This window comes from Zalophus californianus, chromosome 15 (assembly GCF_009762305.2).
Source record: "Zalophus californianus isolate mZalCal1 chromosome 15, mZalCal1.pri.v2, whole genome shotgun sequence".
Taxonomy (NCBI): domain Eukaryota; kingdom Metazoa; phylum Chordata; class Mammalia; order Carnivora; family Otariidae; genus Zalophus; species Zalophus californianus.
In genome coordinates, this window is record NC_045609.1 from 39,923,507 (window position 1) to 39,947,229 (window position 23,723).

The 23,723-nt window shown below is 50.0% G+C and overlaps 1 protein-coding gene across 6 annotated transcripts; it reads left to right on the top strand.

Annotated features, from left to right (window-relative positions):
• Positions 1 to 3,514: 3,514 nt before the first annotated feature.
• PRXL2A (peroxiredoxin like 2A) lies at positions 3,515 to 23,387 on the top strand. Of its 6 annotated transcripts, none has more exons than XM_027596534.2 (7): positions 3,515 to 3,690; positions 6,219 to 6,320; positions 13,594 to 13,773; positions 15,711 to 15,802; positions 18,816 to 18,956; positions 19,622 to 19,786; positions 22,635 to 23,387. In XM_027596534.2, exons 3-7 carry the CDS (start codon positions 13,596 to 13,598, stop codon positions 22,746 to 22,748), a joined length of 690 nt encoding a protein of 229 aa, XP_027452335.1. In that variant the 5' UTR covers positions 3,515 to 3,690; positions 6,219 to 6,320; positions 13,594 to 13,595; the 3' UTR covers positions 22,749 to 23,387. The 6 variants fall into 6 exon arrangements, with proteins under 6 accessions (XP_027452335.1, XP_027452334.1, XP_027452338.1 ...); XM_027596533.2 differs by having other exon boundaries at positions 3,516 to 3,690; positions 6,219 to 6,328; XM_027596537.2 differs by having other exon boundaries at positions 3,516 to 3,690; positions 6,219 to 6,328; positions 13,611 to 13,773.
• Positions 23,388 to 23,723: the final 336 nt, after the last annotated feature.

The following is a 23,723-nucleotide window of genomic DNA, read 5'->3' on the forward strand; positions in this document are numbered from 1 at the left end:
GTTTAATTGCTGTACAAAAATCTTCCAAAAGATTACATTACGGTTTGGCACTAAAATGAAAAAGTTACTGTGAATGAAGAAATTCATATAGGCAGCAGTGGAACATAAATGTAATATTAGTAAAGGAAATTTGTCATCAGAGAAATTACTTCATTTTTCTATTTTCTTGCAAAGCAACAATCAAGAGGTTTAAAAACTAAGAAAGAAAGTTATCCCCACCCCCACCCCAACCCCACATACAGATAAAATCTATTCTGTTTTGTTTCTAAGATGATACAAAAGGATCGTAATGCAATGGAAAATTTGCCAAATCTCTTGAAATAGATAAAATAAATTCCAAAGCAATGAGTGGTAGTGTCATCAATTCATGTGTTTTCAAAGACTATCATTAAGATGTCAAACATCTATTTATCAAAACTTCTTGCCAACTTTGAGCAGAAGACAATAGTGGAGCACTCTTTAAGAAATGTTCCATCACCAGTGTTCCTAACAGCCAAAGGATAATATTGTGTGACAAATGCAAACATCAGTGACTCGGAGTCCAAAAATGATAGAGAAGAGTTAGACTTTGCCTGTGAGACTGCTTTGGAACACCTTAACATCTTTATTTCACTTCTACTTTCCCTTTTAAGTGTGCATGCAATGATGCAGGAGATGGAAACTAACCCAGGTTAGACCAATCAGAGTGCGGCAGTACCCCGGCCACAGCGATTGGCCAATCAGAGTGAGGCTCTGGGCTTTGTTCATTCCTGGGTCAACTGACCCTCCCAATACTGGATCTTGAAAGCCATCCTATGACCACAAGAGGAACCAGCCCTAAAATGAAACCAACACATGGATAATATAAAGCAGAAAGCAGAAGAACCTGGATCATTGGTCACATTATGGATCACCTCAGGACAGTCTGAGTTGGGTTTTCTGTTTCTTGCAAATCAAAGTTGCCTAGCCAAATGAAGACTCAGTAAATGTCAAAGGATAGAGCAAATGATGATGAGTGGGGATGCTCGAGGCAGCCTTACTTCCCCAACCTGGGGACACAGTGATCCCACCATCCAGCCCCTAGTCAGTCATTGATTCACCTGGTAAGCCATTGGTTATGTCTGTTGAGGACTCCCCATAGAAGACCCTAAAGGCTTGGCTGTGAGGCACACTGTGGAAGTAGGGCATCTTTATACTTTTTTTAAAAAATTAGGAACAGTGGGAATCAGGGATATTGGCAAGTAAAAAGATATTTACAGCTGATATGTGCACATTGTTGTGGTTCATACATTTCTAGATCTTGATTAGACTTTCATATATCCACAGAATGAGAATCTGGGCCTGATGAAGTCAATGAAGTCAAGCACCCATTTTTATTTTATTTTCACTTTAATGCTATCTGCTTCATAAACTGTTCTCACTGAGCCCAGACATACTGCAGGACCAATCAGCTTAAAAAATTGTGTTTTACTGCTGGCACGGATCACTGCTGAGTGAGCAGATGAAGCTAGCTGAATCTAGAAGTAGCTGTGATGCTGTAAGAATCACAAGTCTTTATCCACATCTGCCTCTTGCTAGCAATGTTTTCTGCCTGTCCTATGGGGTTTGTGAAGGACAAAACACTTTCCTAGCCCCTGTCAAAAGGATAACATACCAAAGTTATAGAAGTTGTCACAAAGCCAGTCAATCTTAATGTCTACTCCCTTAAATTCAAAATCTAGGTTATTTTATGGTCTTTACAAAGCTAGAATTACTTTTCTCTTTAAAACTTGGCAGATTGGTGTTTTTGTTTTTAATCCTTGAGCTTTGTAAGTTTTCTTTCCTGTGCCTACTTGCCCATAACTTATTCTTCTGGTCTGATGACTGCTTTTTAATGAGTTCAGCCTGTACCTTCTTGGACAAATCAGGAGTGTGAGGAGTGTGTTAATTAGCTATCAGATCTAGCCTGGCTTTTGAAGTTCAGAGCTTTGGAATGCTACAGAAGTGTAAATATAATCATGTTTTTTTTGCATTTGGTAATTATATTTCAGCTGAAACCTCAGGAAGCTTCCCACCTCAGGATTCTGCTATCCCTGACCCCTGAATGGTTCTGTCATTAATGGCCAGTCTCTGCAGACCCAAACCCAAAGGAAATGTCTTCCTGTTTTGTTCTGAGTGGCCCTTCTTCCTTGCAACCTTCCTAACCGTTGACCAAACATCCTATTTCAGGATGGAGAAAATGAACCTTCTTCCCCTTCCCCTCATGGGGTGAGGAGGAATGACGCAGAGTGAGAAAGTTCATCTGGGGGTAAATTGCCTTCTTATGACTATACCCAACTTGTACCAAATTATACCAAATATTTCTGGGAATTCAAATCAAATATCTACCTACTACTCTACGAAGCCTGCACGCTCACCTAAACTGATCTTTCTCACCCTCAATCTAGAAACACCCTCTTTTTCATAACACTTCCAAGTATGTCCTGGTGCTGGCCCTGGGCCAGACTCTGGGGTCCCATAGATGAACAAAAGAACTCACCATCTGGGTCAAGGAGAGACCTCTTGAATAGATCCTTTAGGTCCATAAGCTCACAAAGAAACTGGAGACCGATTGGGAGGTCAGGGAGGTAAATCAGGGAAGTCTTTGGTCTTTGTACACCAGTAGGTAGTTCCCAGGTGAAGTGGGGGGAAGGCATTGCAGGCAGATGGCCACTCCTGACAGGTGGGTATGCCAGCCCTGCTTTGCTACAACATTCAACACTGTGACTGATCACCCGTTGTCCTAGTGATATTTTAAGTGTTGTATTGTGAGTCAGTTCTTCCTGTCTCAGGAAAGGTGTTCTTCCAACCGCCTACTTTCTTAAAACAGTGTGGACAGTTAACGTATGAGGAGTAAAAGAATGAGTGAATGAATGGGTGAGTAAGTGTAGGCCAAACTAGACCATGTTACTCAGACTCCAAGAGGAGCCCGGCAACATCCCAGGAGCCGGTGCTCCAGGCCATCAGGCACTATCCTCTGCCCAATGGCTAGGATTTGGGGATGAAAGAGAATGTGAGATGGGGTCAGGGGCTATCAATTCTGAATTTGTCCCTAAAGCTTGAAGGGACACTTATTGGAATGCGTCGGTCGTAAAGATTCCTCATCCCTATGCCAAAAAGAAAAAAAAAAGTCCATAAAAAAACTGCTCAAAAAATCGCTGAGCTGAAAGGTGTCTTCGGCCCACGGCTACCGGGCAGGTGCTTTCAGATCAACTAAGGCAGTCCAGAGCCTCCTTTTGCTCCAGGCAGTGCCCCTAATGAATGAGTCAAGGGCCTAGGGTCACCACTCGCGAAGGACTGAGCTAAGCTAGCGCTGTGAGAACGAGGGACCGCAGGTGGAGCTGCCCGAGAGTCGCACAGGGTCGAAGGCGAACTCGGCACCGGGCGCAGTGCCAAAGAAATGGGACGGCCGCAGAGCCGGGGCTCCTCCCACAGGGGGCGGGGCCCTGCCGGGGGAGGGGGTGGAGTCCCAGCTCCTTCCAGAGGAGCGGGGCTGGTCACGTGGGAGAGGCACGGCGGCGCCGGCGCTAAGGAGCGCAGGCGCGGGGGCCACCCCTCGGACCCCTGGGGCGGGGGAGGGCTTGGCCCACTAGCCCCCAGGCGCCGGGCCCCGGGGCAGCGGGGCGGGGGAAAGCGGGGCTGGCTGCATGCGCGCAGGTGACGTCCGCTGGGGTGAGCCCAGCCGCGGCGCAGGTGAGGAAACTGAGGCAGGAGGCCCGGTCGGCGCTGCGCGGGTGGACCCCTCGGGCGGCTCCAGAGCCGGCTGGAAGCTCCCTCCGAGCCGGCGGGGCGCGGCCGCACCTGCGAGGCCCCAGGCAGCCCCCACCACAGCCGCGGCGGACGGCGTCCCTCCCGGCTCGGCGCGCCGCGGTCAGCGGGAGAACCCCGCGTTGGAGGTCCGAAGACCCGGGGCCGGCGCCGATCTGACTGGCGGAGAACCACCCCCCTACCCCTTCCCCGTCCCCGGGCTTTGAGGCCGCTGACACCGACCTGCCTGAACTGTTGGGACGGAGAATTGAGAAAAGGACTCCGCCCTGGCGCGCCCTTTTCGCCGGGCCGAGCCCGAGGCGGGCCCGGGGGCTGCCTGGGGGTAGCGGGCGGAACAGCCGCAGGTGAACCGACAGTAGTTGGGGGACCTGGCTCCCCGGCTCTGCGTTTGCATAGGCTCTGGGCTTCCATACGGTCGGTCGTGTGTTTTATGGGGCCACGGTTTTCTCAGAATCTCAGGCACCTGCTCCCTCCTTCCCCTAAAAGCTACACACGCCTGACAGAATTGGAAAGAGTCCAAGTGTACATTTAAAATGCCTGTGCTGAAGTCTGGGAATGAAGAGACGAACAAGGCACCGATCTGACAGTCTCGAGGTTGTTGCAGGGGCAGGGAGGTGAAGGGCAGGGAGAGAAAAGTGGTCGAGGCCCAGCCTGACTAGAGCTCTGGGGAGGGAGCACACCCCGGGAGTCCAGAAGCTGGACTGGAGTTCAGAGCAAGCTGACTCTGGGCCTTTTGTTCCTTCCAGACCATGCTGTTTCTGCAGCTCAATTACTTAGACTTCAATTTAGTGTGTGTTTTTTTTTTTTTAATTTCAGTATATTCTTCTTTGAACTTGGTAGATGATTAAAAAAAAAATCACTTAGGATTCATTTTAAAGTGCATTGTCCAGGAGCCTGCTGGATGCTCCTGCTCTAGCCCAGTCCAGGAGTCCAAGAACTGGGATTCAGAATGCAAACCCCAACTCCTTGGAACATAGCCAGTCATCAGAAACCCTCCATCTTGTGTACAAACTACGTTTTAGGGGCAGTCATTGACTAGTCTAGAAATGAGTCAGCATTATACCTCATATTTATGTCACTCTAAGGTAGCTTACAAAGCACCATCTGTACATTTTTAAAAAAGATTTTTTTTTTTTTTTAGAAAGGGAGGGAGGGGCATAGGGAGAGAGAGTCCCAAGCAGACTCAGCCAGGAGCCCCAGATAGCGCTCCATCCCACGACCCTGAGATCAGGGCCTGAGCTGAAACCAACAGTCGGTTGCTTAACTGTCTGCACCACCCAGGTACCCTGCACCATCTGTACATTTAATCATTTGATTGTTACAACTCTGTCGAAGGTAATTTGGGAATCATTCACATTTTACTGTTGCAAAAACCGTGCCTTGTCCAGGTTCTACAACCTGTAGGAATTTGATGTAGATTTTAGTTATTCTTGGTGTGGCTTTTCCCATACACCCCCCCCCCCACACACATACACCCATAAGGGCATGCATGGCATTAAGATCTTATGCATTGTTCCCTAGGGGTACAGAAGACATTTCTGATGATTGTCTTATCGGCTTGTGTCACTTAATTGGTTCTCAAAATTTGATTAGGACTAGAATTCTGGGGCTTGAAACCCCAGGCTCTGTAAGTATCTCAGAAATAAGGCAGCTCTCCCGCCAGCGAAATTCTTGCCTCTTTATGAAATGTTGAGCTGAGAGACTCCCAAGTCTCCCTCTCCTGAGGCTTGTGTGGCAACAACTGTCCAGAGGCTGGAGGCACTAGCCTCACCTCTGTGCTCAGTGGCCTTTGGCACAGGGAGGTTTCAACTGGGACAGTGCCCTTTGCCTTTCCTGGTGCTGTTAGTGCAGAAGGCATTGGTGACAGGAGCCGCACAGAGGATGCACTGTAGAGTGGACAGCTAGGCCAGAGGGGCCTGAGACCAGCCAGGGTTCCCTCCGGACCCAGAGTTATGCCCAGGAGGCAGGCCTGTAGTAACACAGCTGGGTGGCACAGCTGGAGAAGTTGTTCAGTGTTTTATGTTCTTCAAATGACCTGCGCTCAAAGAACGAGTGAATCTGAGTCCCGCGAAGAAGAGAAAGATCCTGCCTTAAATTCTGCAGTACTAAGAAATAAGTGTTCTGCAATATTTTATTGTGTTGTATGTTGCTCTTGTATATTCTTCCCGACAACCCCTCAAATTCCCTTCTTTTTAGGAAGGAGATACTGAAGGACAAGGAAACCTCTCAAAGAGTAGAAACCCAGGGTCTTTTGTGGTATTACCCTTGCCCTCCCATCCACACCCATATAACTTGACAGAGCTGGTGTTCTGAGCCTGGTCAGGAGGCCGTGCAAGTGAGGGGCAGAATACCCACATATGTTGGGGGGCTGTAGCTTCAATCCCTGATCAGAGGATTTGTTTTTGTCCCAGAGTTTCCCAGTAGCTGATTATGTCCCCTTGTTCTGCTTTCAGCATCTGTTCAGAACTTCCTGACTCTGGCATCTGAGAGGACAGCTGGGCCAGAGCTGGGCAGACGGTCGCCCCAAGGAGCAGAACAGGAAGTTGGAGACTGAGGCAAGTCGGTAAGAGCTCACTGCAAGTGGCCAGGTCTGTGGTCCTTGATGATGAGGGTGGGTGGGAACGCATCCCCTACTGCTCGTGGGGCCCTGGGTGCGCATGTCACCAGCCTGCTAAACTGGCATTTTTAAGCCTGTCCGTGTATCATCCAGGATCGACAGGACCTTGTTACTGTGGGGAGGAAAGGTGCAGAATGGCTTCCCAACTGAGAATGGGCAATGTGACCCTTACAAAAACATTTGGCTTTGCACGGTAAGCTGCTTGCAAAGCACTGGGCCTGGGAAAGACTGGTGCTGTCTCTAGCCACAGATTTCCCAGTCCCTGTTCAGGAGCAGTTTTGCTTTCAGCCTTCAGGCCAGCGAACAGACTTCAGGAACCACCCCCCACCCCCGGCCTTCCTGAACCCTGATCCCCCACCCCTACCCCACACTGTTCCAGCTACTGCAGGAGTGTCCAGTGCAGGATAGATAGCCATGGATTGGGGGTTGGGAGACCCAGACCTGAGTCCCAGCACAGCCACTGACCAGCCCTACCCCCATGTGACCTTGGACTAGATAGCCCCTCCTCTGGCCTTAGTTTCCTCATTTATCAGTGAAGGAGGGGCTGACCAGAGCTGTGACAGAAGGAGAGGGGACAGGAGAGCAAAGAAGGAAGATGAAACGTCCCTTCCGGCCTCATTCACTGAGGGCTGGAGGCAAGGAGGCCCATGTGCATTCTTAGTTTCCTTTGCCTTCCTCAGCACCCTTCTATTCCTTTTGGCCTGTCTCAAGCCAGCTCATTCTGGCGAGGGAGGATTCCCTGGGTGGGGCTGGGCTGGGCAGATGTACCCTCTGTGTATAGACTACGATGCTGTCTCTACTTGTTTCAGACATGAATTATCCCACCCAGTGCTGATACTTTGTTTTATGAAGACTTTATCAGTTCCTGCCCAGAGGCAGCTCCTTGAACAGGCAGGAATTAGGCCTAGGGAAGCAGGGAGTGAGCATGTGCACATCCCGCAGGAGAGCGCTGGCCGCTGGTGCTCAGATTGCCTTGCCATTGAGCAGTGGGGCTAGGACCCAACCCAAGATCACCTAAACCCCAGGCTTGAGTGTTTGATTCAAGGTCAAGCCAGCCCTGTCCAAAATTACTTTCTGATACTGAGCTGAAATTGGGTACCTCCAAATCAGTTCCAACATGGAGTTTAAAGAATAATATTCAGATAATTTCGTTGGACATTGACGGCCTACTGATGAGCAGGATTTGTGTTAAGTGCTGGGGGTAGCAGCCGCTGCTCTCAGATTGCTCCACCATAGTGTGTACATAGACACGCCAGTAACTTAAAGTACACTGAGTCCATTTGCTTGTGCGGTGTGCAAAGGTACGTGTGCGTTTCCGCACGTGCTATATAATCAGAGGTGAGGGAACAGTTGATAGTGGGGCTTTCAGGAAGACACTTGGGAGACAGAGTGTTATTTGTGCCGGGCCTTCACATTGTTTGCATGGCGGGGAGGGGCATCCTGGGCAAAGGAAACAGCACAGCAACGGTTCGGAGGCCTAACAAGACATGTTAACGGTCCTTGCGCGTGGCGTGGTCGGAATGCTGTGACGGGCACCATCGGCCGTGCCGAGGAGTTTAGAGAGCCCAGGACCAGGCAAGGATGCGGGCAGGTTGGGGTTTCTACTGCCACTCTGGCTGCAGCGTGGAGAGAAAGCTGGAGAGGACCTGGCTCTGGCCAAGCCTGTTCTGTGCTTAGCAGAGTGGACCAGCATGGAGTAACAGGGGCCTCGGGGGGTGGGGGGCAAACATGTTTCACAGGATGGATGGAACTTCCTGACTCATTAGAGGCGGGCAGCGAGGGAGAAGGAGTGGGCTGTGACTCTCAGCTTCTGGCTTGAGCAGTCAGCTGGGGAACTCCGGAAGAAACACTGACTCTAAGTGGAGGTCAGTGTTGGTCATGGTGCCACAGAGATGACTTCCAGAACCCCCAAGTGCAAACTCTGAGTCAGGAACAGCAATTGGAACCTGGAAGTCAATACCAAGGGGTGGGAGTGAAGTGCTGGAAGTAGGTGAGGTCACCCAGGAAGGGGTGGGGTGAGAGGAGCCACTTAAGTGGAGGAACCAGAAGTCAAGGCAAAGCGGGGTAAAGAACAGATAGCAAGTACCCTTACTCTCAGTGGTGCCTGCTGACTTCTTGGGTGTGGGGTGATGGATGGGGCAAGGAGCAGGCCGCGGAAGGAGCCATGGAGAAAGGGACATCTCTCTTTGATCTCAGTTAGTATGACACGTGGGCGGTGTTAAGGCCTTCACTTCATTCGTCTGCACCGGATAGCAGGGAAGGTCTGTTGGCACTTGATAAATGTTACAATCTGCATGACTGCAAATGACTCAAACTTTGTTCAGCTATTTGAAGGGCTGGGGGCCTTGGCAGCTCTCCATTTTGATGTTCTGGAGATTGAGTATTAACAGCTGAAGGAGCCCCAGGGTTTCTGGGTGGCCTGGTCCTGCCCATGGTGTGAGAGAGTGAGCTTGGGGCCATAGGCGGGACTCCAGAGCCCCGCCTCCAGCCCTCCCCTGCAGCCTGATTCCCGCCTGCTCTTGCTGGGTCGGCCTCTTTGTCAGCAGGAGCGGATGTGGCCGCTGTGAATGGTGAGTACCCTGCTCCCTGGTTTGAACTATGGAGGTTGGGGATCAGGGACTGGGGCGGGAAGTGGCTTGTGGCGTTCTGGGCTGCAGGGAAGAAGCCCTCTGGAAATTGAACTGGAGGCGGGGAGAGTTCTGATGGGGACCCAAGAATGTGCAGACTCCAAAGTGAGCTGGTTTTGATAGACCCCCATGATGGCACTGGGATGCTTTAAGGAGCCTTCGCATTCACCTAGTCCAGTCCCATCATTTTGGAGTAGAGGAAAATGAGGCTGGGAGAAGGGATGAGCCCAGCTTCGCCTAGGGAGCCCAGCTGGGTCTTTTCCCCCTTACCAGCATGCTCTCCCCTCACCAGAGCTGCCACTCTGAGCGGCCACAGCTGTTGTTCGGCTGTGCTTTTAGCATGCTTCACCTTTTGTGGGAGAGGATGAGACCAGGTAAGTCCCACGGTGGGAAACGAGGGCTGTAGCCGCATCAGGTGGGGGCGGGCTTCTCTAGAGACCTTGCTATTACCTCTCAGAGAAACTGACCTTTTCCTTAACAGATGAGGCTAGGAAGGGGAGGACAGAGAAGGGACATCTGTCATATGGTAAATTTCCTTTAATGGTTTGGCTGTATTTGGTGACTGAAAAAACAAGTCAGTTTTTTTTTTTTTTAATGCTCTTTAAGACAAAGGGGGATCATACCCCTTGACCCACAGAAACCCACAAATGAATGTGTGGGGAGGCAAGATATGACGGTAGAAGACTGCAGCTTTAGAATCCTAGTGATCTGGGTCCTGGTTACTGTACTGCTGCCTGTGAGCTCTGTGACACTGGAGAAGTCCTGAACTTCTCCAAAGTCAGTGCTGTCCGCTGTAAAACTGGGTAATATCTGCATCAAGGACTGTTGGGTGAATGAAACTAGGCCCTGAGCATCAAGTGACACGAAATAAATCCCTATCTCTCCCAATAGCCTTAGAGGCCCATGTGAAAATGCTTTGTTCTCTTGAGAGAGGAGGGTCTCCCTCCCCTCCCCGCTTTTTGTCCTGGGAATAGCTGTGATCCAGGAGCCCGAGTCAGTCTCACTATGCAGCAAGTTGCAGTGGTACATGCTCCAAGATGGGCCAGGATGGGAATTGCTTCGTAGCTCAAGGAGGCTTGGCTGAGGGGCTGGACCTGCACATTCTCTAGGTGTTTCCAGGGGTGAATTTTCACCGCTAACCCCAGCAGAAGAGCCAGCTGCTAGAGGTCCCCTGGCGTATGTTCATGGAGAGTCCTGACTCACCTCTGGAGCTAATACTGTTCTCACATCTTAGTGCTGCTGGGGCTGAGAGTGAGGTCCACGCTCCTCAAAGGGGTGATTCTTTGCTCACACTTTCTGGGTCACAGCTCGAGGTGGGAGTGGGGTGGTAAACAACACCCACATCTTGTATTCTGGCTCTTGAACTTGAGGTAGGGGGGTTGGGGGCCTTTGGGACATAGAAGTTTGCATTCTCCCAGTGCCTTGAGCACTGATATCCACCCATCTCCCAACCCCCCCAGCCAGCCTGGTCTTTCTCAGGCTTATTCGGCCCAGGCAGGGCCTAGACCTTCCATTCTGCCCCCCCCCCCCCCCCCCCGAGTCCCATGCCAGCCCCAAAGCCACTTCCTTCTGGGTGTTTCTGTGGCTTCCCATATCAGATGGAGCTGGCTCTCATCCCCATGGCTTCATGTTCATACCTGGCCCAAGCTGCCTCCCCTTTCCACTTGAATTTCTGTTATCTGTGTGCTAGGCCTGTGTGTCCTTGAGGATTGTGTTTCATTTAGTTGTATATCCTCCCAAATTGCCATTTATTGAACAGGTCAGTGCTGAATAAATGATTGGAAATAAATGTTGAGTCTAGTAGAGTCCTGTTCCCTTGCAGTCATGAGCAAACAGGCTAACTGGTTGTTGGTGGGAAGATGGAGCCTGTTGGTCTCTAAAGCCACAGTGGTGTGTTAGGAGAATGTGGAGCTGAGCGTAAGGCTCTCTGGGCTTCCCGCAGTGCATTCAAGTGTTTTGGGAGTTGAAGCGAGTCCTTTTGTAGGGTAGACGTAAGCTGGTCTTTGTGTGCTGCCACAGAAATGTTATCAGATCTGTGATCAGAGACCACACCATCTGCTCCGGAATCATACACACATGTCAGAAATCCAGGGGTGTTTGGGATGTGTGTAGAAGTGCAGAAATTGTTCCAGGCTCTGGGGAATCTCCTGTTTATAGCACACAGGTGAGAGCTGTGGTGGTTCTGTGAATACCCCTAATTGTTCTGTGAGTTATAATTGAGTAATGTGTTAACTTTGCCTCGTAAAAGAACTGGAAGCCAGGCCGTGGGCTGGAAGGTTCTTTCCTGCTTGGCCCAAGAACTGGGGTTCTCCATGAGTCATCATCCTCATCATTCGATTCTATTGAATTCACTTGTGTGCACAATTTTGGAGAGATCACTGTGTACCAAGCAGGCACTGTGCTGGGCATGGCAGTTCAGAGACGACCTGAGGGACAGAGTCAAAGGTAGATATGTCCACATCTTGTGTGGACCGCACAGGAAGTGTACTGGGTACGAAGTGTCTCTTGGGAGTGGTAGCGAGGGTAGGCAGAGCATCCAGGAAGCCTTCTTGACAAGGTGTCAGAGTCCTGAAGAACAGAACCGATGGGGTAGGACATCCCAGGAAGAAACGTGGAGATGGGCTCACCAAGAGCCCCGCTGTCCCCCGTAGTGAGCTGAGAAGGGAAGCTGGAGGGCGCAGCTCTCCCAGGCCAGCCTGCCCTCATCACTGGACCTTATTCTGCGGCTTATGGCTCACCAAGAGCAAAATCCTGGATTCTTTGCTCTGAGACAGTGCTTCTCCAACTTCTGTGTGCAGGTGAACTGCCTGCCTGGTCTGATTAAAATGCAGCTGATGATTCCTTAGTCCTGAGATAAGGCATGAGCTCTTCACTTCAATGTGATGCCTGTGCTGCCAGGTCAGGAGGCCGCAGTGAGAAGTGCAGTTGTAAGAAACTCCTCTCTCCAGCTCCAGTCCCTCCCATCAGAGGTGCCCTAGCCCCCCCCCCCCCCCCCCCCCCCCCCCCCCCCCTTCCCTGGTATGCTGGTGCCAGATTCCTCTTTCTGCAATGTTCTTTTCATCTCGGCATTCCTCCTCCCCACCCCACTGGCCTGGAAGACCCCTTTTATTTCTTAACTCAAATCCGAACTTTTCCTGCTGGCCTAACACAAGGCTGGCCTACCCTCTCTTCCCGAACTCCTCACCACCAGATTACTCCCAATCCCACCTTATGGCAGTGGGTCCCTCGAAGCCCATCCTGTGGCAGTGGCATGTGGATTTCTGGGCCTTTGCTTAATCCTGTAGAGAAATCCTCTCTCCAGCCAAGTGCTGGAGGGGAGTCAGAAGTCTGGTTGGGGGCACACACATACACACCGGGTCTGTTCCCAGGGACCTCTAACCAGAGTCATGCTGGTACGTAGGGAGGAAGTCCCCAGTATAAGACCCTAGGATGGCTGGAGGGCCATGGCTGGAACAGAAGTATTTTAAGTAGTTGTCAGGAGCAGGCAGGCTGGATGGGGTACCTGCTGCGGTCTGAGGGACCCAACTAGAGGAAGCCTTAGGGAGGCCCTCAGGAGTGAGCTGGAACAAGGCTGGATTCTGCAGGACCTGCCTGGGACTCCACTGCAACTGCAGAGCCCCTTGGCCCATGCAGACGTCTTTCGCCAGCCCCTCTGAGGCAGACAGACACCCAGCACCGTGCTCTTTGTTTACATAATGCCTCCTCTCTGGGCCGACTCCCCTTCACTCAGCAGACATCTGTGTAGTGCTAGGCACACGGGGCAGAATGTCAGATTAGACACTGGTGTTTACTAGTGGCCATCTCTGTTCAACTATGTCATTCAATAGCTGCTAGATTTTCAGGGGACATTTACTTTTCTCATCGACTCTGGTTTTATGTATTGCTTCTTTTTTGATTTTTGTTTTTTTTTCACTCAGCCTGTTTTATTTGTATAATGAATGCAACATAGAGCTATTCTCAGTTGAGAGAAGGTCCTGAGATTGCCTGCCTACCAGGAGTGAGGCCCTGCCGGGCACTGCCTGGGGGCTGGATAAATGGTAGGGTCTCTGTTTCTGAGGGATTCACAAACTGAAAAGGAAGAAGGATAAGATAACAAAACAGTGTGATTGGTGTTCTGAGTATTTCTTGATCAAAGAAGAACAGGCTGCCCCTCCCCCAGGGAGGTGATAGCAGAGACTTCCAGACTATGAAGGAAAAGCAGCCAGCGAAAGGGAGGAGAAAGGGGAAGGAGGCTGCCTCCAGGGGGCCCAGCGTGGACTCACCACAGAGCTGGGAGGCCACGGCCCAAAGTCAAGAGAGGCATCTCAGAGTGCTGTCATTTCTCTGTTATCGGCCTGCCCACGAGTGAGCTCCCTGGGGCAGGAACCTCCACGTGTCTGTTATTTCCCCAGGCTCTTGTGGCAGCAGGTGCTCAGCGGCCCTCATCTGCTCGGTCCTATCATCTGCTCCCGTCTCTGATGCCGCTGTTCCCTTCCCCTGCCTCTGGCCTCCTGGTTGGCTGCCCAGGCAGAGGCTTGCATGGAGACCAGATTCCAGATCTCTCAAAGTGGGAGCAATAACATCTTCCTTCCTCTCAATCTCCAGAAATGTCTTTCCTCCAGGATCTGAGTTTCTTCAGCATGGGGATGTGGTCCATTGGCGCGGGGGCCCTGGGGGCGGCTGCCTTGGCCCTGCTCCTGGCCAACACAGACGTGTTTCTGTCCAAGTCCCAGAAAGCGACGCTGGAATATTTGGAGGACATAGACCTGAAAACCCTGGGAAAGGGTAAGCAGTGACCCCACAGGCCTCAGTACTTTTCCAAGGTGCTGGGATGCAGACTTACTCATTTTTTTCCTTATAAAAAGGCTCTCTCTCGCTCTCTTTTTTAATTGAAAAGGCACTATAACAACATTAGGAAAAATGTAATAACATTTTTTAAATTACTGATAAGCCCATTACCCTGACACAGCACTCATTTTTATTTTTGCACATTCCTTTTCATGTGTACATGGTATGCAGTTGGGATCTTATTGGATACCATGTTTTACATTTTAGCTTTTTCTTATCAAAAGCATTTTTCACTTTCTGCTGTTGTCTCCTGGGTCTTCACAAAAAAAGGAGCTCCTGGGTCAAATGCGTTTGAGAAACACTGTGTATCCAATTCCGTGTTCCTGATGCGCAGCACAGGCGCCTGCTTATTGAAATGCAGTGTCTGGATGGTTACTGGTACAGCCATGGGCAGCCCTCACCTGTGGTGCCGCACACACAGGGCGGGGAGTGGGGAGCACAAGGTTGCACTTGTAGAGTGGATCTACCTGGCTCCCTATTGGGAAGCCCACCTGGAGTCCCTGGGGGACAGCTGAGAGCCACAGATTTGCACGTGGTTCCTTGGCTGCCTCACTGTGTGCTCTTGGCATGGGTAGCTCAGTGATGCCAGTGGTGTGGATGCAGTTGGCATGAGTTTGGTGAAACTTGGGGCTCACTGACCAGGTGGTCTCCAGGTTGGCTCCTCAAAGGGAGGCCATGATCACCTCTTCCATAAGTGAGGAAGCCTGTCTACAGGCAGGCACTGTGACTGCAGACTTACAGCATAGGTCACCTTCGTGGAGGACTACGAAGTCCTGTGGAGAGATGTTTGGCTGTGTTCAACCCAAGGTTTCCCAATCTCATTCGATTACAGACCCCAGCCCGCTCCTGTTTTTCCACATAACATCCCACAGGGACACGGATTCTTCTGAGAAATGCCACGACAGTAAGAGTTGCTACTTGCTGAGCCCTCACTAACTCTGTGTTCGCAGACACTGCGGTGGGCACTTTTCTACCCGTCTTTTGATGTCCGCAGTGGAGCTGCTGGATGAGGAAACCGAGGTCTGGGGAGGGGCCGGCGTGTGCTCAAGGCCGCCCCACTGGATGCAGGCCCTATCTGACCACGGCCTGGCTTGAACTGCAGAACCTCAATGCCCTGAAGCATTTCCTTGCTGGGCATCTTCTACCCTCTCCTGTAAATAATACTGCAGTTAACATATTTAGGTTAAAATTTTTTTTTCATAAGGGGGCACCTAGGGTGGCTCAGTTCGGTTAAACATTTGACTCTTGATCTCAGCTTAGGTCTTGATTTCAGGGTTGTGAGTTCAAGCCCTGTTTTGGGCTCCATGCTGGTCGTGGAGCCTACTTTAAAAAAAAAATCAGTGTGGGACACCTGGCTGGCTTAGTTGGTGGAACATGTGACTCTTGATCTTGGGATTGTGAGTTCAAGCCCCATGTTGGGTGTAGAGATTACTTAAAAATAAAATCTTAAAAAAATTTTTTTTGGTTAAAATTTCTGTTGACATATTCCCATTGAATACTTTTTTCTTTTTAAAATTAGGGTTTTTGTTTTGTTTTTTTTTTTTTAATCAAAGTGCAAGATCTCTTTCAGGTTTTGGCCATGTATCTGCCCTAAAGGATCATTAGAGTGTCCACTAGTACCAGCAAAGGAATTTGCCATTTTTCCAGAAATGGTCCAGTTTGGGATGTTCACGTTTGCCAATAGATTTTGATGGGGGAGGGCCCTTTCAGGTATATAGTGGGGTCCTTCCTCTGAACAGTGATTAGTTCCTGTCTGTGTTTCCTGTTTGCTGTTTCCAAGTCCTTTGCTAGACTTGTGCCGTTTATGAGCTCCTTCATGGTTGGGGCCAGGCTGGGCTGGGAGGAGAGAATACTGACTTGCCTTTTCTCCCCAGAACCAAGGACTTTCAAAGCAAAGGAGCTCTGGGAAAAGAATGGAGCTGTGATTATGGCTGTGCGCAGGCCAGGCTGTTTCCTCTGCCGAGAGGTTAGTACATCAAGGATCTGTTCAGAGAAAAGGAGTCTAGCCAAGCAGGGCCAACACATTTCCAGCCAAGACCAAGGGTCTGTAGGCCCACTCTGACCTTTGATCAGTGCTGTTATTTGCTCTAGGTATTTCTTTTGATTTATTCTCTTTGTGTATTCCTTTAACAACTCACCATATTCTGGGGTTAACAAACATACTTGACTCTCATTTGGCGCTCTCTGGCCCTTGCGTTCTTACGGACTGTTTCCGGGGCCATCTTCCCATTTAATCAGGGATGGGGACCAGGTCCAGTTTCGTGTTCTTGATGCACAGCACAGGCACCTGCTTATTGAAATGTAGTGTCTGGATGGTTACTGGTACAGCCATGGGCAGCCCTCACCTGTGGTGCCGCACACACGGGGCAGGGGTGGGGAGCACAAGGTTGTACTTGTAGAGTGGACCTACCTGGCTCCCTGTTGGGGAGCCCACCTGGAGTCCCTGGGGGACAGCTGAGAGCCACAGATTTGCACGTGGTTCCTTGGCTGCCTCACTGTGTGCTCTTGGCAGCTCAGTGATGCCAGTGGTGTGGATGTGTTTGGTGAAACTTGAGGCTCACCGACCGGGTGGTCCCCAGGTTGACCCCTCAAAGGGAGGCCATGATCACCTGTTTGGTAAGTGAGGAAGCTTATCAAGGGAAAGCAGGGTCCAGCCTTGTCACTTTACAGATAGGTGAAGGCCAGAGGGGTTTGGTGACCTGTCCTGGTCGCACAGTCAGTGGCAGAAGACCTAGATTCTGAGATCTGCCTTGCCTGAGGGAGATCTGGGAATGAGACAGCATTGCTTCTCACGTGGTGGCGTTGGCCCTGTCCATGTGGTCTTCCTCCTTCCTCCGTTTGTCCTCCCTCAGCCTGGGCCTGCCTTTCAGCCTTGAGCTCTCTCTCCTGCCTGTGTGGCTGGGCTGACAGAGAATGTATTCACATTCAGGGCACATCAGTGCCTGTTGTCTCCCCCATGTATCCCTGGAAAATACAGCTTGTTTTACAGAGGAAGAAGTGGAGGGACAGAGGTTGTGACAAAGTCACACTGCTGTGGGGAGGTGTGTTAATTTCCTGTTGCTGCTGTAACAAATCATCACAGACTTGGTGGCTTTAAACAACACAAATGTATTAGCTTACACTTCTAGCGGTGCGAATTCTGCAAGTGGTCTCATTGGGCTAAAATCAAGGTGTCAGCAGGGCTGCCTTCCTTCTGGAGGCTCCAGGAGGTAGGTGATTTCCTTTCCTCTTTGCTGCTAGCGGCCATTGTACTCCTTGGCTCATGGCCCCTTCCTCCATTTTTACAGCCAGTGATGGCTGGTCCAGTCTTTCTCCTATTGTATCACCATGTCGCTGGAAGGACCCCTGTGGTTGGAGCCACCCAGATAATACAGGATGGTCTCCTTTAAGATCAGTTGGTTAACAACCATCTACTGCCTTAGTTCCCCCGGCCCTGTAACAAAACATATTCACAGCTTCCTGGGATTAGGATGTGGATTATTATTCTACCTACCATGATATTATTATTACCTACCATGGGTATTATTCTACCTACCATAGGAAAGTGAGGCCTTAAAACTCAGGGCTTTTGGTTCAAAGTCTGTGATGCCTTCAAATACTAACATGGAAACCTGTTGTGACTTGATTTCCCAAGGCCAGTTAAACCTACAAGATCCCAAGAGCAACTGCCCTCCCTAATTACAACCTGCTGGCCTGTGCTCTAGTCTCTGCCTGGCAGAGCATTTTGTGAAAAACGTGTTGGTTGGCAGTCTGTGTTATTTTAGTGGCCCAGACCAGAGGTGTAGGACTGAATTTCCACTTCATGGCCTTGTGCAGTGACACACCAGGGTACAGAGCCCAGGAAAAGGGAGTAAATCCTTTCATCTCACACACAGGTGGTCTTTGGCCACAGCAGACCTGTAGTCCTCTCTGTTGTAGGGCAAAGTCTGCCACTCACTGAAGCTCTTGATGAGTGCATCATAGAGGATTCTGCTTCATTAGCTGTCATTTTCATGTGTTCTAGAAAATAAACAAAAAATTAAATGTAGTTGCTACCATACAGCAACTTGTATTGGAGGCAGATGGGCTGCTATTTCTTTAATTCTGACACCAGTCGTGAAGAATTTGTTCTGAACAGTGAAGCTTTACCAAGACACATGTAGTTTCCTTTCTTCATCCAGCATGTAATTCATGAGAGTCAAGGATGTCTGTATTTATCAGTCCAGCCGCAGTCTCCCTACTACCCACCTTCACCTTCAGATCTTTCCACCTGGTATCTGGTACCTTCTGTGTATCCAGCCATGTGCGAGGCATGGAGGGGTACAAGAAATGGAAGACACAGCATCTAACTATGAAACACACTTGGGAACTTAAGTGACCGTGCTCAGCTTGGTGATCACACACAGACTTGGTTCCAAAAAAGTCTCCAAGCAGAAAGATTGAATATGCACAGAGAATTGGGGCTTTCCTCCAGGCTGGATGAGCCAGGGAGAACTTTCAGAACAGGGACCCCTTTCTGGAGGGTGGGATTTCAGTGGGAGAAAAAGAAGATTGTTGGGGGGTGGGGAGCCAACTGAGAGAAGGCAGCTATTCACACGGCCGAAGTGGGGTTTGTCTCCTAGGCTTTGCTGGTTTGGTCAGGTGCAGGGGAGGGGCATCATGGCTACATGTGCAGGGCCGTGTTTGGGGGCAATCTCTCAGGTACTGGATGCTCCCCAGGCCATGGTTAGGACACCCATAATAGGAGCCTTGCCTCCTCTTCCCACCCTGGAGAGAACAAGAAGCCTGGGCTGAGGAGGGGGCCTGACACCCTACAACTGCGGCCCTGGTCCCAGCTGGGACAGGCTCTGCTGGGCTCCACAGGCCTTCATTGTTCTGGGTGTCTTGTTGCTTTTGTTCTGCATTCAGTGCCAGACCACTCTGGGTCTGCAGGGGAGCGGGCTTTGGCCAGCTGCAGAACCACAACAGTGTGAGCCCCTGATGTTCCCTGTCTTCTGCAGGAGGCTGCGGACCTGTCTTCCCTGAAGCCCAAGCTGGACGAGCTGGGAGTCCCCCTGTATGCAGTGGTGAAGGAACAAATCAGGACTGAAGTGCAGGACTTCCAGCCTTATTTCAAAGGAGAAATCTTCCTGGATGAAAAGGTGCATCTCCTGTGAGCCTGTTGACACAGACTGGTGGGGACTGTGCTCAGGTGTGGAGAGCTCGTTGGCCCAGGGTATGTCTGGCCTAGAGCTGGAGGCTGGCCTCTCTTTTGGCTGCCCTGGACGTGGAGGAGCTTGTGCAGCCCTCTGGGCAGAGCGTGATGGGACACTTGACAGGTGTCCTCTCAGTTATTACTTGAGCCCTTCCTGAACTGTGACCTGGGCACGGGAGCCTGGGAAATTGCTGAAGCCCTGCTGGGTTCTTGCACCATGCAGGTGGGGACCAGCACAAGCCCCTGTCCCTTACTTCCTTGCAGCCATATTCCTTTTCCCTCTGCTCTCACCTGTGCAGGATGTTGGGCTGTTAGCACCCTGTCGGGCACAAGAGCCCCGTGTGTCTCTTAGAGGCAGAGTGGAAAGCTGCATATCTGTTTCCCAAGCGTGGACCTGTCCTGGGGTTGGAAGTTGGCCTGGCAGGGTTCTCTTTCCCTGGGCAGTTGGGAGTGCTCCTGAATGGGAGCCGTGTGTGGGTTAGGTTGGGGGGAGGACATGAAGCAGCAGGCTTTGGGTCTTTGAGAACGAATGCCCTGTTGGGAACCTTTCCTCCTTGGGGAAGGCAGGCATACAGGCTGCTCCAAGGGGCTCTGTCTTTCTTGCTCCTACAGAAAAAGTTCTACGGTCCCCAAAGACGGAAGATGATGTTTATGGGATTTATCCGTCTGGGTGTCTGGTACAACTTCTTCCGAGCCCGGAACGGAGGCTTTTCTGGAAACCTGGAAGGCGAAGGCTTCATCCTTGGGGGAGTTTTTGTGGTGGGATCAGGAAAGCAGGTAAATTCCTCATGTTCACTTGTGGATCTGTGGGAGTCTGTAGGCACAAGACCCCAATGTGGGGAGTGACCTTCCCTACTTGGAGTCTTGCAGCCTTCCTTCTAGAAAGCCCGGGAATGTGAGGAAGGAAAAGGGAGGGGAATTACCCTTTACCACACATCTGCTCACAGGCCACCTCACACTTGGATCTCCTCACTCATCACAGTAATGTCCTGAGATGGTCTGGGGGTTCCGCGGGCCAGTAACTGGGGACTGAGAGGTGTGGGTGAGCACGTGCCTGCATCCGGGTTTCCTGATGTCAAGTTCTGTCTTCGGTGCTTGAACCAAAGCGTTTTCATTCTTTAAAGAACTTGTTCCCCTGCAGTTTTCCCAGGTCATCAGGGATGGACAGTAGAGAAAAGGAAGAGAAGAGAAGGAAGAAAAACAGGCCGAATTAGGGGGAGTAGCAAGGAGATGTTGGGGGAGACAGCACTTTTCCCTGTGGGGTGCCGCTCTGGAGAGGTAGCAGACTTCTCCACAGACAGGCTGCTCTGGGCCCTGGCTCTGAGGCTCCAGGGTCAGCACAGGGACCCTGTGGGCCCTGGAGGCAGGTGGGTGGCTGCTCCGTGTTGACTGCAGGCAGCCTCGAGCTGGGGGCATTCCCCTGTGCTGGAAGGCAGTGCCTTCAGATGCCAGAGCAGGCGTGGGGCGAAGTGGATGCAGTGTCAAGGGCCCGACAGGAGGACCTCGAGACTGATGGCCTGACCTTGAGTCCTGTCTCTCCCAGCCTTGGGCGTCACGTTCACACTAGGCCGCCTTTGTAAAAAGACAGTATTATTTGCATTGGTGGGTCTCACTGCTAATGTTAATAATTGCACACTTCTCTCAGTTTGGGAGGAATAAAAGCTACTAGGAATCGAAATCTTTCAATTTTAAGTTCTTCTAATCTCTTCCTTTTAAACCTTGGTAGCTGCTGTTGCTTGTCCGTATTAGAATCTTGCATGGATTGGTGTCTGATATAATACAAACCTATTTGCTTCCTTTCTGGTGAATATACCGAAATGTGTTAGTGATCATGGCTGCCAGCGAGTGCCCGCCTTGTTCTGAGTCCTCATGTACCCCATATCATACCTTCCTCACAACCAGTCTGGGATGTTAGGGATTTTTATTCCCATCTACATGTAAGGAAGGGAATTATGAATGATATGAAATAACTCCGCCAAGTCAAGAGAGGGTGTGTCTCCCTTTTCAGATGGTCAGAGTCTGACCTCTGAGCTTCACTTGCACACCTTGAGGCTTTTCTCTGGAAGCTCATCCGCCAAGAGATACACAGCTGCTAAGTGGTACAGTGGAAATGGAACTCAGGAACTCAGACACGTCCTCCTCCAGAGACCCCCACCCTTCCCCTGCCCAAGGCCTCTCCTCAGCAGTGGTTCCCAAAGACCCCTTCCAGATGCCCTTGTGCTTGGGCAGGCCCCTTCCCGAGAGGATCAGTCGCCCAGCCTCTTCTGGCTCTGGCGCACTGGGATTTGGGATTCCTTCCTCTTCCCTTGCTCTGCCTTCCCTCAGCCTCCGGGGCAGGGCAGAGCTCACTGGCAGCCTTCCCTTGCCTGCCAGTGACTCATCTGGTGCTCACAGGCCCCCCAAGCCCGGCTGGCACATTCCTGGTGCTGCTAGGTGTGTTATTGGACTTTGTTGGTGCTCCCTGGAGCGCAGCCTTCTTCCTTTCTGGTGGCAGGTGGACTGGCCTGGCTGAGCTGCTAGACTTTCCTCCGGGATTCTGGAGAGCAGAGTTTTCGTAGTTTTCCTTTGTAATGGTAATCGTTAAAGCATGCTTACTTTAAAGAAGCAATGTGTTTTCAACATAGAAAATTTGAAAACACAACAGTAGAGGGTGAGGAGAGCCATTCTGTAAGCCGCCATGCACAACCCGCCAGAACAGAACAGAGCTGAGAAGCCTCTTATTTTTGTGTGGGTTTTTGTTTGTTTGTTTGTTTTTTAGAAAATCTCACTATTCTTTTTTCATTTAACAGTGTATCATGAACATTTCCTATTGTCATTATATATTCTTTCTCAGTATTTTTAATGTCCGCGTACTACTTTATTAGACATGTAAATATAGTTTCCTGATCTGCTTCCCTGTAGTCACCTCAGTGTGGTGGGACTTTTTGGGTTTTTTAAAAAAGTCTTTATAAGTAATGGTGCAGCAAATGCATTTATGGATGTTTGTTTATTTGTTTTGTTAAGATGAGCTCCCTGATGTCCTGGGTCGAGGAACTTTTTTACAAGTATTCCTCGATACTGATCTCAAGCACACTATTTTATGTTTTTTACCACTTTCGTGTACTTTGGTGTATCCTCTCTCCTAGAGCATTTTGCTTCACAGTATCAGGAGCGGCCTCTGCTTTCTTAGGAAAACTGAAGTCAAGAGAGGGTGTGTCTCCCTTTTCAGATGGTCAGAGTCTGACCTCTGAGCTTCACTTGCACACCTTGAGGCTTTTCTCTGGAAGCTCATCCTGTGTCAGCTCTCTCTCCGCCTGGCGTGTTCTTTTACTTCAGCTCTACCTGTAGACACGTGGCTGTCTTCCATGCTGTATCATCTGTGAAGCCTTCCCTGATCACCCCATTATATTGCCCCATGTAGATGCCCCTCCTGACTTCCTGCTCCCACAGTGCTGCTGGAACAGCCCATCCGTTGTGATGTGACCTTCCCTGGTCCCGTTTTGCCACCAGAACTGAACCCCTCAGGAACAGAGCCAGGCCTGACCCGGATTTGTGGCCGCTGCTGCCCAAGCTGCCACTCAGTGTCTGTCCCATGAATTGAGTGACTCAGAGTGAGGACTGATGTTCCTTCTTGTTTTCCTTTTAGGGCATTCTTCTCGAGCATCGAGAAAAAGAATTTGGAGACAAAGTGAACCCAGTTTCAGTTCTGGAAGCTGCTAGGAAGATCCAACCCCAGACTTTGGCCATGGAGACAAAGTGATTGTGTGAAACTGCTCAGGGATAACTAGGGGCACTCACCTGTGTCCTGGGACATGTCATATCTCCACTCATGTCCCCAGAGAGTTAGAAACCCACTCATGCCATATTGTCAGTAGAGATCATTGATGTATTTTAATACTGTGCTCTCTTTAGGCCCAATAAAGCAAAATAGCCCCCACACAAGACTGATAAGAATCTAAGAAACCAGTGAAGGTAATTTCAGCTAAAACCTGGAAAATATGAGGCTTAGCCTTGACTGCTGTACCTCCTTACAACGTACGTGGCATGAGTGCCCTTATCAGAAATGGCTTTTATTTTCATGTTTTCAAAAATCTAAGAAAAGTTGATGATTGACTTGAAGATTCAGGATATGAAGGCTTGGGGCTTGTGTGTTCTCCATTAATGACCTGTTACACAATGTTAAAGTAATACTCACGCAAAGGAATTGGCAGGCACTGGGTGGCTTACTAAAAGTAAATTATGAAGTGAAATCTGTTTTTTCATCGTCTTCCATTCTAATCTCAGAGGTTTGTTTTTCTAGAAGAAGTGATCATCTCTGGCTCTAATAAAATTATGTATCAGAAATTGCCTATAATACAAGTTTTTCTGATAAAACTAACAATAAAAATATTTACCAGAATGGTGGCTGAATTTAAATCATTGGTGCCAAAGACGTTGAGTGTGAAAAATCTGGGTTCTCCATGCATATGAGGTAAGGGGTACTGGTGGGGGAGCCCCTCTAGTTCTCATGCTCTAGGAGGTTTGCAAGTGACCAAAGAAATTCATCCTGTCGTTCGTGTTAGTGATTTTGTTGTCTTCCCTAGGGAAATGATGGTTTTTTTTTTTTAATTGGTAGCTGCTTTCCTACTGATAGTCTTTCAGCCTAATTTGAGGTGAATGAGAAGGGACAGAGAGGATGAAATATAATTTAATTCATTAATTTGTTACATTTGAATTTTTGTCATATGTGTAAGTA